The sequence below is a fragment of the Lepidochelys kempii genome, chromosome 4 (assembly GCF_965140265.1).
Source record: "Lepidochelys kempii isolate rLepKem1 chromosome 4, rLepKem1.hap2, whole genome shotgun sequence".
In the NCBI taxonomy this organism is placed as follows: domain Eukaryota; kingdom Metazoa; phylum Chordata; order Testudines; family Cheloniidae; genus Lepidochelys; species Lepidochelys kempii.
This window is the reverse complement of record NC_133259.1, coordinates 116,755,172-116,769,672: the sequence shown is the minus strand read 5'-3', so window position 1 is coordinate 116,769,672 and position 14,501 is coordinate 116,755,172. Positions and strand designations below refer to the sequence as shown.

Below are 14,501 nucleotides of genomic sequence, written 5' to 3'. Positions count from 1 at the left end.
TAGTGACTGAATATCTAGCACATCTTTATCTCAAGGCTGTTCTTGGGAACCAAGGACTGTGTAATCAGTAAAACTGCCCCTAAGAGAGTATATAATGGTGAGCAATTAAATTACAAGCCAATTTACAATGATTTTCCTGTATACTGCAGTTTGTTGGTTGGAGTTTTTTGTATTTTTTTTTGAGCAAACAACTGTATGGTAAGTTTGCACTATACAGTAGATATTCATTTTCACAGACACTTAAGTCAGTTCTTAAAGATCTAGGAAATAAAAATGAATTCAGAAAAAAACAAACAAACAATGAAAACTAAGAGTTAAACACCAAAGAAACATGCCTGTTAACTGTAAAATTTGGTCATCAATATGTGTCACAGCTTCATCATGCATCACCTGACCTCCAATTATGAATTCTAGTCGCCCTTCTTGAAGTAACTGATGTACCTATGATACAGAATATACAGAAGGCAAATGATAACACCATTACAATTTCAATCTTTACCACTAAGGCTATAAATACAGTCCAGGCCTTAACATGTTATCTAAGTGTGACATTTGTCAAATGTGGATCTACCTTGCATCCAGAGCGTACAGGGTGGTGGGGATATAAATAGAGAATTAAAATTGTTTCAGATCATCTTGGATAACAACCATTAATGGACCTATCCCTCCATGAACTTACCTAATTCTTTTCTGAACCCAGTTATACCTTTGGCCTTCACAGCATCCCCTAGTAATGAGTTCCACAGATTGACTGTGCATTGTGTGAAGAAATACTTCCTTATGTTTGTTTTAAACTTGCTGCCTACTAATTTCATTGGGTGACTCCTAGTTCTTGTGTTATGTGAAAGGGTAAACAACACTTCCTTATTAACTTTCTTCACACTATTTATGATTTTATAGACCTCTATCATATCCTCTCATAGTCGTCTCTTTTCTAAGATGAACAGTGCCAGTCGTTCTAATCACTTTTCAAATGGAAGCTGTTCCATACCCCTAATCATTTTTGTAGAGCTTCTCTGTACCCTTTCCAATTCTCTCACATCTTTTTTGATCTGGGGCAACCTGAACTGCATGCAGTATTCAAGGTGTGGGCGTACCATAGATTTGTAATGGCATTGTAGTGGCATTGTAATATTTTCTGTCTGATTATCTATCCCTTTCCGAATGTTTTCTAACATTTTGTTAGTTTTTTTGGCTGCCGCTGAACATTAAGGGGATGTTTTCAGAGAACTATCGAAAAGACCCAAAGATCTCTTTCTTGAGTGACAACAGCTAATTCAGACCTTATCATTTTGTATTAATAGTTGGGATTACATTTTCCAGTGTGCATTACTTTGCAGCTATCAACACTGAATTTCATCTGTCATTTTGTTGCCCAGTCACCCAATTTTGTGAGAACTCTTTGTAATTCTTCTCAGGCTACTTTGGACTTAACTATCTTGGGTAATTTTGTATTATCTGCAAACTTTATCACCTGTTTACCCCTTTTTCCAGATTATGAATATGTTGAACAGCATTGGTCCCAGTACAGATCCCTGGGGGACATCACAATGTACTTCTCTCCACTGTGAAAACTGAACATTTAGTCCTACCCTTTGTTTCCTATCTTTTAACCAGTTACTGATCCATGAGAGGACCTTCCCTTTGATCCCATGACTGCTTACTGGATCCCCCTGGCCTGAACGCTTGTTGACCCCCTCAGAGAATTCTAACAGATTGGTGAGGCATGATTTTCATTTACAAAAGCTGTACTGATTCTTCCCCAATATATCATGTTTATCTATGCTACTGCTAGCTCTTCCTCTGCTGCCACTTGTGGGAGCATTCTGTGGTCAGGCATCCTGACCCTGGAGGCTTCTGCCCAGAGTCCTGTACTTGACTTGCTGGGAATGTGGCTTGCATGTCCTACAGATGAAAGCCAGGCTAGAGGAACTACCCAGTGTGAGAGGTGTTTGTTGGTGGAGACCCTCGGAAGCAGGCAAGACAGCTGCAGGGGGAGGTGGCTACTCTGTGTAGCATCTGGGAGCACGAAGACTTCATCAACAGGATGCATAGGGAGACACCTGGGATGTGGGATGCTAGCCAACTACAGAGGGACCAGAGGAGAAAGGACAAGCGGCTGCTCCGTGGGGAGGAGACTGGCTACTGGCAACCTAGGGCAGCAGACAGTGCTCCAGCCCTACCAGCCAGGTCCTGCATCCATTGATGTCAAAAAACAGTATGCTGTACAGGGATCAGAGGGAGAGGAGCTGACCCCAATGGCTGAGGAGGAATCACCTTCCTCCAAGGCTAGGAGACTCACGACCACCAAATCTAATAGGAGGAGATGTGTGTGTGGGGGTGGTGGTGGTTGTGGTTGGGCCTCCTGTCTGAGGGGGACAGAGACATCCATCTGCCGACCTGACACCAGGTCCTGAAGGCATGCTGCCTGGCTGGAGCCCACATCTGAGACATTACGGAAAGGTTGCCGAGGCTCCTCTGTCCCCGTGACTACTACCCTATGCTTCTCATCCCTGGGGGGCACTAATGATACTGCCAGGTATGATCCTAAGCAGATCAGCAGTGAATACATGGCTTTCGGAGCAAGGGTGAAGGAATCAGGGGCGCAGGTGGTATTCTTGTCCATTCTTCTGGTTGAGTGTAAGAGCCCAGACAGGGACACACACATTCTGGAGATGAATGCATGGCTGCAGAGATGGTGTTGATAGGAAGGCTTTGGTTTCCTCGATCATAGGAAGCTGTTCCAGGAAGCAGGACTGCTGGGAAGAGATGGGGTCCATATGACCAAGGAGGGAAAGGGCATCTTTGGATATTGACTCACCAACCTACGGAGGAGGGCTTTAAACTAGGTTCAAAGAAGGCAAGTGTCAAAACCCACCGATAGATATAAAAAGGGTGATCTTAACAAAGGTCTATGTGTTGGGTGGTGGGGAATAAAAAATTACAATGGGGTCATAGGAGCAAAGAAGAGAAAAAGTGGGGGAGTCCACTCAACATCTTAGAGGTCTGTACACAAATTCAAGGAGTATAGGCAGGAAGAAACATGTTAATTATGACATAACTGGCATCACTGAGATCTGGTGGGATAAACAGCTTGCTCAGGAAGGACATGCAGGGAAAAAAGGAAGTTAGGATTGCATTATATGTCAAGAATATTTACACTTGTTCTGAGGTCCAGAAGGAGGTGAGAGGCAGACCAGATGAAAGTCGCTGGGTGAAGATAAAAGTGGAAAAAACAGGGGTGAAGTCATGGTACGGGTCTAATACAGATCACCAGATGAGAAGGAGGAGGTGGTTGAGGCATTTCTAGAACAAATAACAGAAATATCCAAAGCACAAGACTTGGTACTAATGGGGAACTTTAACCACCTAGACAAAAGTAATATGGCAAAACACAAAATGCCCAATAATTTCTTGGCATGTATTGGGGATAACTTCTTGTTTCAGAAGGTGGAGGAAGTAATGAAGGGGGACAGCCATTTTAGACTTGATGCTGGCTAATAGGGAGGTACTGGTTGTGAATCTGAAAGTTGAAGGCAATTTCGTGAAACTGACCATGAAATAATAGATTTCCTTAGAAAGGAAGGAGCGCTGCAGAATGAGGACAATGGACTTCAAAAAAGCTGACTAACAAATTCAGAGAACGGGTAGGTAAGGTCCCATCGGAAGAAAATGTAAAGAGAAAAAGGTATTCAGGAAAGCTGGCAGTTTCTCAAGGAGACAATATTAAAGGCGCAACAGCAAACTATCCCTATATGAAGGAAAGATAGTAAGAGGCCAATATGGCTCCATCTGGAGCTCTTTAATGACCTGACAACCAAAAAAGAATTCTACAAAAAGTGGAAACGTGGACTAATTGCTAAGGAGAAGTACAAAAGAGTAGCACAAGCATATAGGGACAAAATCAGAAAAGTTAAGGCACAAAATGAGCTATACCTACCAAGGGACATAAAAGTCAATTAAGAAGAGGTTCTATATATTAAGAGCAAGAAAAAGTTGAAGGCAAGTGTAGGTTACTTAGTGGGGGGGAAGAAGAGCCAATAACCGATGACATAGAGAAGGCTGAGGTGAGTAATGCCTATTTTGCTTCATTCTTCACTAAAAAGTTAAATTGTGACCAGTTACCCAACATAATTAATACTAACAACAAGGATGAATGAACATAAGCCAAAATAGGGAAAAAACTGGTTAAAGAATATTCAGATAACTTAAATATGTTCAAGTCAGAAGGGCCAAATGAAATTCATCCAAAGATACTTAAGGTAGCTGGGGCAATCTTAGTACTCTTAGTGATTATTTTCCACAACTCATGCAGGATGAGTGAGATGCCAGAGGACTGGAGAAGGACAAACATAGTACCTATCTTTAAAAAGGGAACAAGGAGGATCCTGGGGAATTATAGACCTGGCTTAACTTCACCACTGGGAAAGATACTAAAACAAATTATTCAACAATCAGTTTGTAAACACAGTAGGATTATAAGGAACAGCCAACATGGATTTGTCAAGAATAATGCCAAACAAACCTAATTTTCTTCCTTGGGGAGGTCCTTGGATGGAAGCAAGCAATAGATATGACGTATCTTGATTTTAATGAGGCTTTTGACACTGTCCCACATAACACTCTCAGAAGCAAACTAGGGAAATAAGTATGCTTATAAAATATGTAGATGACTCTAAGCTCAGAAGGATTGCAAGCACATTGGAGGACAGGATGAGATTTCAAAATGAGTTGACAAATTGGAGAACAGGTCTGAAATCAGCAAGATAAAATTTAATAAAGAGAAGTGCAAAGTACTATACTTAGGAAGGACAAATCAAATGTACAACTACAAAATAGGAAATAACTGGCTAGGTGATAGTACTGCTGATAAGGATATGGGGGTTAGAGTGGATCACAAACTGTATATGAGTCAACAATGTGATGCAGTTGTGGAAAAAGTTAATATATTTCTGGGGTGTATTAACAGGAGTGTTGTATGTAAGACAAGGGAGGTAATTGTCCTGCTCTACTCAGCACTGAGGAGTTCTCAGCTGGAATACTGTATCCAATGTTGAGCACCACTCTTTAGGAAAAGTGCGGACAAAGTGGAGAGAGTCTAGAGGAAAGCAACAGAAGTAGTAAAAGGCTGAGAAAACCTGACTTATGAGGAAAGGTTAAAAAAACCTGGGCACGTTTAGACTTCAGAAAAATGACTGGGAGAGGACCTCATAATAGTCTTCAAATATGTTAAGGGCTGTTATAAATAGGACAGTGATCAATTATTCTCCATGACCACTGAAGATAGGACAAGACATGATCAGCTTAATTTGTAGCAAGGGAGATTTGGGTTACACATCAGGAAAAAACTAACTATAAGGATAGTTAGGCAGTGGAACAGGTTTTCAAGAGAAGTTGTGGAATCCCCATGATTGGAGGTTTTTAAGAACCAGTTAGACAAACACCTGTCAGGGATGATCTTGGTATACTTGATCCTGCCATCCCACAGGGGAATGGACTAAATGACCTTTCAAGGCCCCTTCCAACCCTACCTTTCTATGATTCTAACTCAGTTTTTGCATACTTTCCAACTTTTTGCTGCTTTTATTGAAGTGTCAGATATCAGCTTTGTCATGAAGATAAAAATAATAATGCAACATTGTTGAATCTTAATCCATGTTCCCTTTTGTTTCCTACACAAATACTATTCATCCTTTCTATAGCCCTGTAGATTTATATTCCCAAAGTACCACACAGATCTGATACAATTTTCATAGGAGAGTAATTGGGTTTTTTTGGGTTTTTTAAAGATCTGACATACATATGGAGTTATTCCACGTGTAGCAGTTTTGGATATCTTATCAGAAACAGAGGTGTTCCCTAATCTTTTTTCTCAAAATTCTAGTTTAAAAGTATATTTTAACACCTGCCCCAGAAAAATACATGCAAAAAAGAATTCTATTGCTACTGGAAATTGGAAGCATCTGCCCCTTTAGTGAACCACAACTTGATTACAAATTTTAGCAAATGTGTGAGCTATGGAAAAAACCTGATAATAATCCAGTTCCATTCTACCAAAGGTAAAGCCATAAGGCTGTTGTTATCTGCTTTTTTAGTAGTTTTCTGAAACATTACATTAGCTTTGAAGTTTCAAGTATTATCAAACACGGTCTGTCTGAACATATATTCTGCTATCAATTAATTTTAAAAATCTGGCATGTAGTATTCCAGTTCCACAGCCATGATGCTACTTTCCCCAGGATCTTTGAGTGAATGCCCCATCACTGTTCAGATATGACGCCAGATTGTCGATTTTGGTTATAATCATCCCTTCATTTATGATGTTGTAAAAGTGTTTTAGGGCTGGATCATTCACAAATTAGTTCCAGCTGAATGTGGGAAACCAGATAACCGATATCTGGTGTAGGCACAGAACTGCCTCTTGATCTGCATGAAAAGCTTCTGAAGCTATTACTGCTCTTCTGGAGGGCATGTCCTGGAGAGAAACTTTTGACCCAGACTTCTGGGCTTGGAAGCCTTTTTTATTTAAGTTTTGTGGAACTACTTAGAGGTTGAAAATATTTTTTAAAATGTTATTAAAGTTAGACGACAGACACTTCCCCCCCCCACCAAACCTGGGGACAAAGCCTGTACTGCCGAACATTTTTTTCCTTGGGGGGGGGGGGGGGAGCGGAGAAGACAGAAGCTAGGAGGGAAAGCTTTGAGTCCAGTTCTAAATCCAACATATACTTCTGAGCAATTTGGTTCACCTACTCCCCTTTGCTTATCTCCAGTTACAACCAGGCAAGAGTTGTTTTCTTCATCCCAAATGATTGCTGCATACTGGCCAGGATCAGTCACAAGGAGGTGGCCCCATGTCTCCCTCACCCCCACACTATAATGCACAGACTCAAACCTTGGAAGTATAGGCATGGTTCAGGTGTGAATGTGTAGTGTGGAAATTTGCACACAATGTGAGTTAAGAAGGTCTGTCTCTGAGTCCAATTGCTGTGGTACACATCATCCCATGTGCTCCTCCTTCCACACTGCAGGATCAGCTCCAATTATCTTGCTTTTATATATGTGTGTATATATATAAAAATTACACTCCAGTCAGAAGCAAATATTTCACAGATGGCTGGAGCTAGATTAATACTTTATATCATTTGAAAGTTGGGATTTAAGCCTTCAAATAATATAACTCTATTACTGTAGCAATTTTATAGTTATAGTAGCCACTAATGTTAGAATTCAAGTGAAAAAAGCAGGCCAGTAATTGGACTGATGTGATTTCAAAGCCCAATACCTGGCAACTTGGTAGTGTTAATAACAAACGTTATAATCACTGGAAAGTTAGTATCATAGCTCTCCAATGGTATATAATTAATTTAGTTTTAATAATATCTGTAACACTTAAAGATTAAAACTACATTTGTGTCTAACTATGATGGCTATAAGATAACCAATCACAAAACTATCACTGCGTTTTTTAAACCAGCAGTACATTTTTTGGCACTGCTCTAAAAGTGAATCAAGCACATTCTGGGCTTTGGACCAGGATGATTTTGTATTGAAATGGACTGGAAAATAGAATGAGAATATAAGGCTATTAAAAAGCAGCAGCTGTTCTGAGAAGCGAGGACACGACGTTTAATTTTTCTACTGATTTTGCACTATGGAGATCAGAACTTGTAAATGGAAGCTTTTCTTACTGCTTGGTTCTGAAAATGCAGAGAGAGAAGCACAATTTCAGCTTCCCTGAAGGTATTGCACATGAATATTAAAAAGAGAAGCCTTTTCCTTGCAGTGTAGGTTAAAGGGACAACATAAACAATTTTAACTAGAAGTTCAAAACATTTTCAAACACTACACATGGAGGAGTACCCAGGCCAGTTTTTGTGGATTTGCAGTAACATTTTCTGATTTAGAAACAATTCTCTCTTTTCTGTTGAGGTGCAAAAGACCCACACAAACAAGAGGAGAAGCAAAGAGAAGCTAACTGACTAAAACAATTAAACTGACTATCTACAGAATGCTGTCAAATGCACAAGACAAACTATTTTTTTCTACAATCTTTCTATTATAGAAATCTTAGGTGCAAATGGACAGAATAGTAGGTAAAAAAAAAATTTCAGACAAGAGGTGTAATTTTAAATTGACAATGTCCCTCAATTAAAATAAACAAAACTGAGATTCCCCCCATCCCCCACCCCCCCGGACAATGGATCATATTCTACTGTTACATGGAACTTCACAATGAAACAAAGGGGGATCTCTGGCATATGTGGAATATATGGCATAATACAGCCCTTTGTTATCTTTGCAGCTCACCCAGTTTTCTGATGCCAGACTTAAACTTGGATCACATGTATCGCAGCACAATGTGTTGCCACTAGCCTAGCCACCCAAACTTTGAGACCAAATAACTGAACTAAAATCATAGTCACTGAGATATAAGAAACATGGAACCTCCACAATGCCATCACTACAGAATCACTTTTCTGAGTAGAACCACACTTTAAAGATCAACAGAGACGAGTCATTGTTCACAAACACAATAAGTACACAAATGTATCATTACTGATCCTTACATTTTCTTGTTACTACAGCAACAGCAATAGCAATAAGTGTGTAATGCCAGAGTAAAAAGATAAGCGATTTTTCATTGCTATTGATGTTTTGGCTGCAGTTCAGAAATGTCAAATAATTAACAGATATTAATCCAGTATCTTCTAATACAGTTCGGCTCCCCTAGCACAATCTGACCCTAAAACTGGTGCATCCTGCCCTAAAAAAATCACTCTGAAGAAATAAGTTCTTATGATACTTCCTCTCTCTGTTGCTAACAAAGCAGGGGAAAGGGGTCGTGGCTGAGATGCTCCTCGATCACCCTGATTCCCAGTTGCGGCTGCACCCTCTTGGAGCTGTTAGCAGCTCGTGTAAATTAGAGAAGCCCTCCGAGAAAGGGATCAGAGTTGCATGTAGTGTCGGCAGGATCAGGGCAGTAGCATGGTCAGTTTTCAGCTGCCTTATTGCCCCCCCGCCCCGGAACCCCACCCCTGCCCTCTGCAGTGTACGTACTCAGACAAGAGCAGAGGGTCTGACTCTCAGCGTTAAAACAGTAACTATAGTTGCATTACCTGCTGTTTATGTATATCCGTGGCTGTGGTGTCCCACCAGAGGCGAAAGAATTCCTGCTCCACAGCAATAAATTTGCGTTGCTTTTCTTTCACTAGTTCTTCTACAACAGAAGTATAAACGTTGGCTGCATAGGCATGCATGCTTTCCTGCAAGGCAATTGAAAAAAAGATAATGTTGCACTTTTTAAAAGACATATTTCATGCCTATTGAATTAATCTGCCTGTTTAAAATACATTTGGCTATGCCAGCTAGAAGGCAATGTTGGTCCAGTGGTTAGAATGCTCATTTGGGATTTGGAAGATCTGAATTCAATTTTCTGCTCTGTCATAAAGCTTCCCATGTGACCTTGGGTAAGTTAGTCTGAGGGCATGTCTACACAGCACCAGCAAAGCCCACTATAGGGGCGTGATTTAGCGAGCAACACGCTAGAACGCTTTACAATTACCATATATAGAGCCTACTGGCGCGCTCTAAAAGGTACCTAGTTCGCTTTGATGTAGATCCATCTCAAACAGGATGGCGTTAACATGAGTTAGGTCTCTTTAGAGTGTGGACAGCAGGATCTTTATGGGGTAGTAAGAGTGCAACATGTTAGAATGCTCTACAAATCACACCCCTCTAGTGTTCTTTTCCGGTGCCATGTAGAAAATCTCTTTGTTTCTCTCTGCTTCAGATCCCCATCTGTCAAATGGGGATAATAGTGCTCACCCTGTATGTCTGTTGACTCTCATCTTATACGTAGATTGTAAGTTTTTCAGGGCAGGAACCATTTTTTACTGTGTGACTGTACAGCAGAGGTGGGAAAACTATGGCCCACGGGCCACATCTGGCCCACGGGACTGTCCTGCCCAGCTGCTGAGCTCCCGGCAGGGGAGGCTAGCCCCCGGCCCCTCTCCTGTCCACCCTCCCCACAGCCTCAGTTCACCACACCCCCAGCGCTCTGGCCTGCTGCTCCTGCCAGGCAGCGCAGCGATGTAGCTGGCTCCAGCCAGACAGCACGGCTGCCACTCCTGCCACTCTGAGCAGCATGGTAAGAGGGCAGAGTTTGGAGCAGGAGGGTTGGATAAGGGGCAGAGGGTCCTGGGGGGCAGTCAGGGACCAGGGGGTGTTGGATGGGGCGGAGGTTCTGGGGGCAGGGCAATCACAGGACAGGGAGGTTGGATAGGTGTGGGAGTCCCGGGGGGCTTGTCAGGGGGCAGGGTATGGATAGGTGTTGGGGCAGTCAGGGGACAGGGGGAGTTATAGGGGATGGGGTCCCGGGGGCGGTTAGAGGCGGGGTTCCTGGGAGGGGGCGGTCAGGGGTCAAGAAGCAGGGGGGGTTGGATGGGTCGGGAGTTCTGAGGGGGGGGGGGCAGTCAGGGGGCGGGAAGTGGGAGGGGGCCCAGGCTATTTGGGGAGCCTCCGCTTTCCCTACCTGGCCCTCCATACAGCTGTGCAACTCCGATGTGGACCTCGCGCCAAAAAGTTTCCCCACCTCTGCCTTAATGCTACACACACATACATATGCCTTACCCACATGCTCATATTAACCTTTCTTCATATCTGTGTGCATTTACTAAATAAGGAGCCAAGATTTGCTGTCCTTATTCAAGCAAAATTCTCACTGAAATCAAAGAGAATTTTGTGTGAATAAGGACTGCAGGATTGGATCCAAATAAGAAGCCTACACTCCAATAAAAATGCATATTTTCATTAGAGATCTATTGTAATATTTTAACAATTAACTGAATAAAGGAAACATATCTGACCGTAGAAAAGGCGGCCCAAAACATTTTTTAGCCCTTGCCTAAATAATTACTTGTTCATATGGTGATTTTTGAGAGTTCTCAACTTTTTACAAAGATTATGAATGGATGTTTTAATACCAGTTTACACAGATGAAATTCTAACTATACTAATATTCCTTAAAAAAACCCCTACTTCCTAAATTTTAAAAGCTGAACAATGATCATTTCTAAAGAGGCTGTCACAGCCAGCGTTCTTACCTGCAAAATGCTTTGTTGGCTAAGAGACTATATGAGATGTTTAAGAACTTTAGGATCTAAGAGAATGCCTAGGATTGTCTTAATAATAAAAATCGGCCAAAGTAATCTTGGATTTAACAAAGATCTTGCCAGGGTGAAACCAGAAGCTAATCTACAACTTGATCCTGTTTCAGAGTAGCAGCCGTGTTAGTCTGTATTCGCAAAAAGAAAAGGAGTACTAGTGGCACCTTAGAAACTAACCAATTTATTTGAGCATAAGCTTTCGTGAGCTACAGCTCACTTCATCGGATGCATTCAGTGGAAAATACAGTGAGGAGATTTATATACACACACAGAACATGAAAAAATGGGTGTTATCAATGCACATTGTAAGGAGAGTGACCACTTAAGATGAGCTATTACCAGCAGGAGAGAGGAGAGGGGGTGGGGGAGAAAACTTTTTGTAGTGATAATCAAAGGTGGGCCATTGCCAGCAGTTAACAGGAAAGTCTGAGGAGTGGTGGAGGGTGTGGGGAAATAAACATGGGGAAATAGTTTTACTTTGTGTAATGACCCATCCTCTCCCAGTCTCTATTCAAGCCTAAGTTAATTGTATCCAGTTTGCAAATTAATTTCAATTCAGCAGTCTCTCGTTGGAGTCTATTTTTGAAGTCTTTTTGTTGTAATATTGCGACCTTTAGGTCTGTAATCGAGTGACCAGAGAGATTGAAGTGGTTTATGAATGTTATAATTCTTGACATCTGATTTGTGTCCATTTATTCTTTTACGTAGAGACTGTCCAGTTTGAGCAACGTACATGGCAGAGGGGCATTGCTGGCACATGATGGCATATATCACATTGGTAGATGTGCAGGTGAACGAGCCTCTGATAGTGTGGTTGATGGGATTAGGCCCTATGATGGTGTCCCCTGAATAGATATGTGGACACAGTTGGCAACGGGCTTTGTTACAAGGATAGGTTCCTGGGTTAGTGGTTCTGTTGTGTGGTGTGTGGTTGCTGGTGAGTATTTGCTTCAGGTTGGGGGGCTGTCTGTAGGCAAGGACTGGCCTGTCTCCCAAGATTTGTGAGAGTGATGCGTCGTCCTTCAGGATAGGTTGTAGATCCTTGATGATGCGTTGGAGAGGTTTTAGTTGGGGGCTGAAGGTGATGGCTAGTGGCTTTCTGTTATTATCTTTGTTGGGCCTGTCCTGTAGTAGGTGACTTCTGGGTACTCGTCTGGCTCTGTCAATTTGTTTCTTCACTTCAGCAGGTGGTATTGTATTTGTAATAATATTGTATTTGTATTGTAGTTGTAATAATGCTTGATAGAGATCTTGTAGGTGTTTGTCTCTGTCTGAGGGGTTGGAGCAAATGCGGTTGTATCGTAGAGCTTGGCTGTAGACGATGGATCGTGTGGTGTGGTCTGGGTGAAAGCTGGAGGCATGTAGGTAGGAATAGCGGTCAGTAGGTTTCCGGTATAGGGTGGTGTTTATGTGACCATCGCTTATTAGCACCGTAGTGTCCAGGAAGTGGATCTCTTGTGTGGACTGGTCCAGGCTGAGGTTGATGGTGGGATGGAAATTGTTGAAATCATGGTGGAATTCCTCAAGGGCTTCTTTTCCATGGGTCCAGATGATGAAGATGTCATCAATATAGTGCAAGTAGAGTAGGGGCATTAGGGGACGAGAGCTGAGGAAGCGTTGTTCTCAGTCAGCCATAAAAACGTTGGCATACTGTGGGGCCATGCAGGTACCCATAGCAGTGCCGCTGATCTGAAGGTATATATTGTCTCCAAATGTGAAATAGTTATGGGTGAGGACAAAGTCACAAAGTTCAGCCACCAGGTTAGCCGTGACATTATCGGGGATAGTGTTCTTGACGGCTTGTAGTCCGTCTTTGTGTGGAATGTTGGTGTAGAGGGCTTCTACATCCATAGTGGCCAGGATGGTGTTTTCAGGAAGATCACCGATGGATTGTAGTTTCCTCAGGAAGTCAGTGGTGTCTCGAAGATAGCTGGGAGTGCTGGTAGTGTAGGGCCTGAGGAGGGAGTCTACATAGCCAGACAATCCTGCTGTCAGGGTGCCAATGCCTGAGATGATGGGGCATCCACGATTTCCAGGTTTATGGATCTTGGGTAGCAGATAGAATGCCCCAGGTTGGGGTTCCAGGGGTGTGTCTGTGCGGATTTGTTCTTGTGCTTTTTTAGGGAGTTTCTTGAGCAAATGCTGTAGTTTCTTTTGGTAACCCTCAGTGGGATCAGAGGGTAATGGCCTGTAGAAAGTGGTGTTGGAGAGCTGCCTAGCAGCCTCTTGTTCATATTCTGACCTATTCATGATGATGACAGCACCTCCTTTGTCAGCCTTTTTGATTATGATGTCAGAGTTGTTTCTGAGGCTGTGGATGGCATTGTGTTCTGCACGGCTGAGGTTATGGGGCAAGTGATGCTGCTTGTCCACAATTTCAGCCCGTGCATGTCGGCGGAAGCACTCTATGTAGAAGTCCAGTCTGTTGTTTCGACCCTCAGGAGGAGTCCACCTAGAAAACTCCCATTGTCTTCAAGAGGAATGGAAAGCAGTCAGTGTAATAGGATGTGAAACATACAAGTGATAAGAGAGTTGATTCTAATTCCTAACCTCAGTAAATTAACATAGGTCAGGGTTACAGAGATTAACTCCCCTGCCAAAAGACAGAGGTCAGTGTGCACTGACTTCAGTAGTTACTGTCACATATTGCATCTCTCAGGATCAGGCCCACGGAGACTGAAGATGAGAGATGGTCATTTCTGAGTGCCAAAAGTCACTCTGCTGAATTCTGGAACTAGGGTGACCAGACAGCAAGTGTGAAAAATTGGGACAGGGGATAGGGGGTAATAGGTGCCTATATAAGACAAAGCCCCAAATATCGGGACTGTCCCTATCAAATTGGGACATCTGGTCACCCTATCTGGAACAAATGAGTTTCTTCATGAAGCTAGAACAGATTACCAATCTTATTTAATCTTTTTATTACTGACCTTGGCACAAAAAGTGGGAATGTGCTAATAAAGTTTGCGGATGACACAAAGCTGGGAGGTATTGCCAATACAGAGAAGGACCGGGATATGATACAGGAAGATCTGGATGATCTTGTAAACTGGAGTAATAGTAATAGGATGAAATTTAATAGTGAAAAGTGCAAGGTCATGCATTTAGGGATTATTAACAAGCATTTTTGTTATAAACTGGGGACGCATCAGTTGGAAGTAACAGAGGAGGAGAAGGACCTTGGAGTATTGGTTGATCACAGGATGATTATGAGCCGCCAATGTGTTGTGGCCATGAAGAGAGCTAATGCAGTCTTGGGATGCATCAGGAGAGGTATTTCCAGTAGAAAAAAGGAGGTGTTAGTACCGTTATACAAGGCACTGGTGAGACTTC

At 42.4% G+C, this 14,501-nt stretch overlaps 1 protein-coding gene across 2 annotated transcripts in view; it reads right to left on the bottom strand.

Moving 5' to 3' along the window:
- The window catches only part of MAN2B2 (mannosidase alpha class 2B member 2), a 58,423-nt gene that overhangs the window by 39,430 nt on the left and 4,492 nt on the right, over window positions 1-14,501 (bottom strand). For both annotated transcript variants that reach the window (XM_073342561.1, XM_073342562.1), the window contains 2 exons: window positions 9,120-9,266; window positions 336-441 (listed from right to left, as the gene is read on the bottom strand). In XM_073342561.1, coding sequence (XP_073198662.1) covers window positions 336-441; window positions 9,120-9,266 — 253 coding nt within the window. The remainder of the gene's footprint in view (window positions 1-335; window positions 442-9,119; window positions 9,267-14,501) is intronic.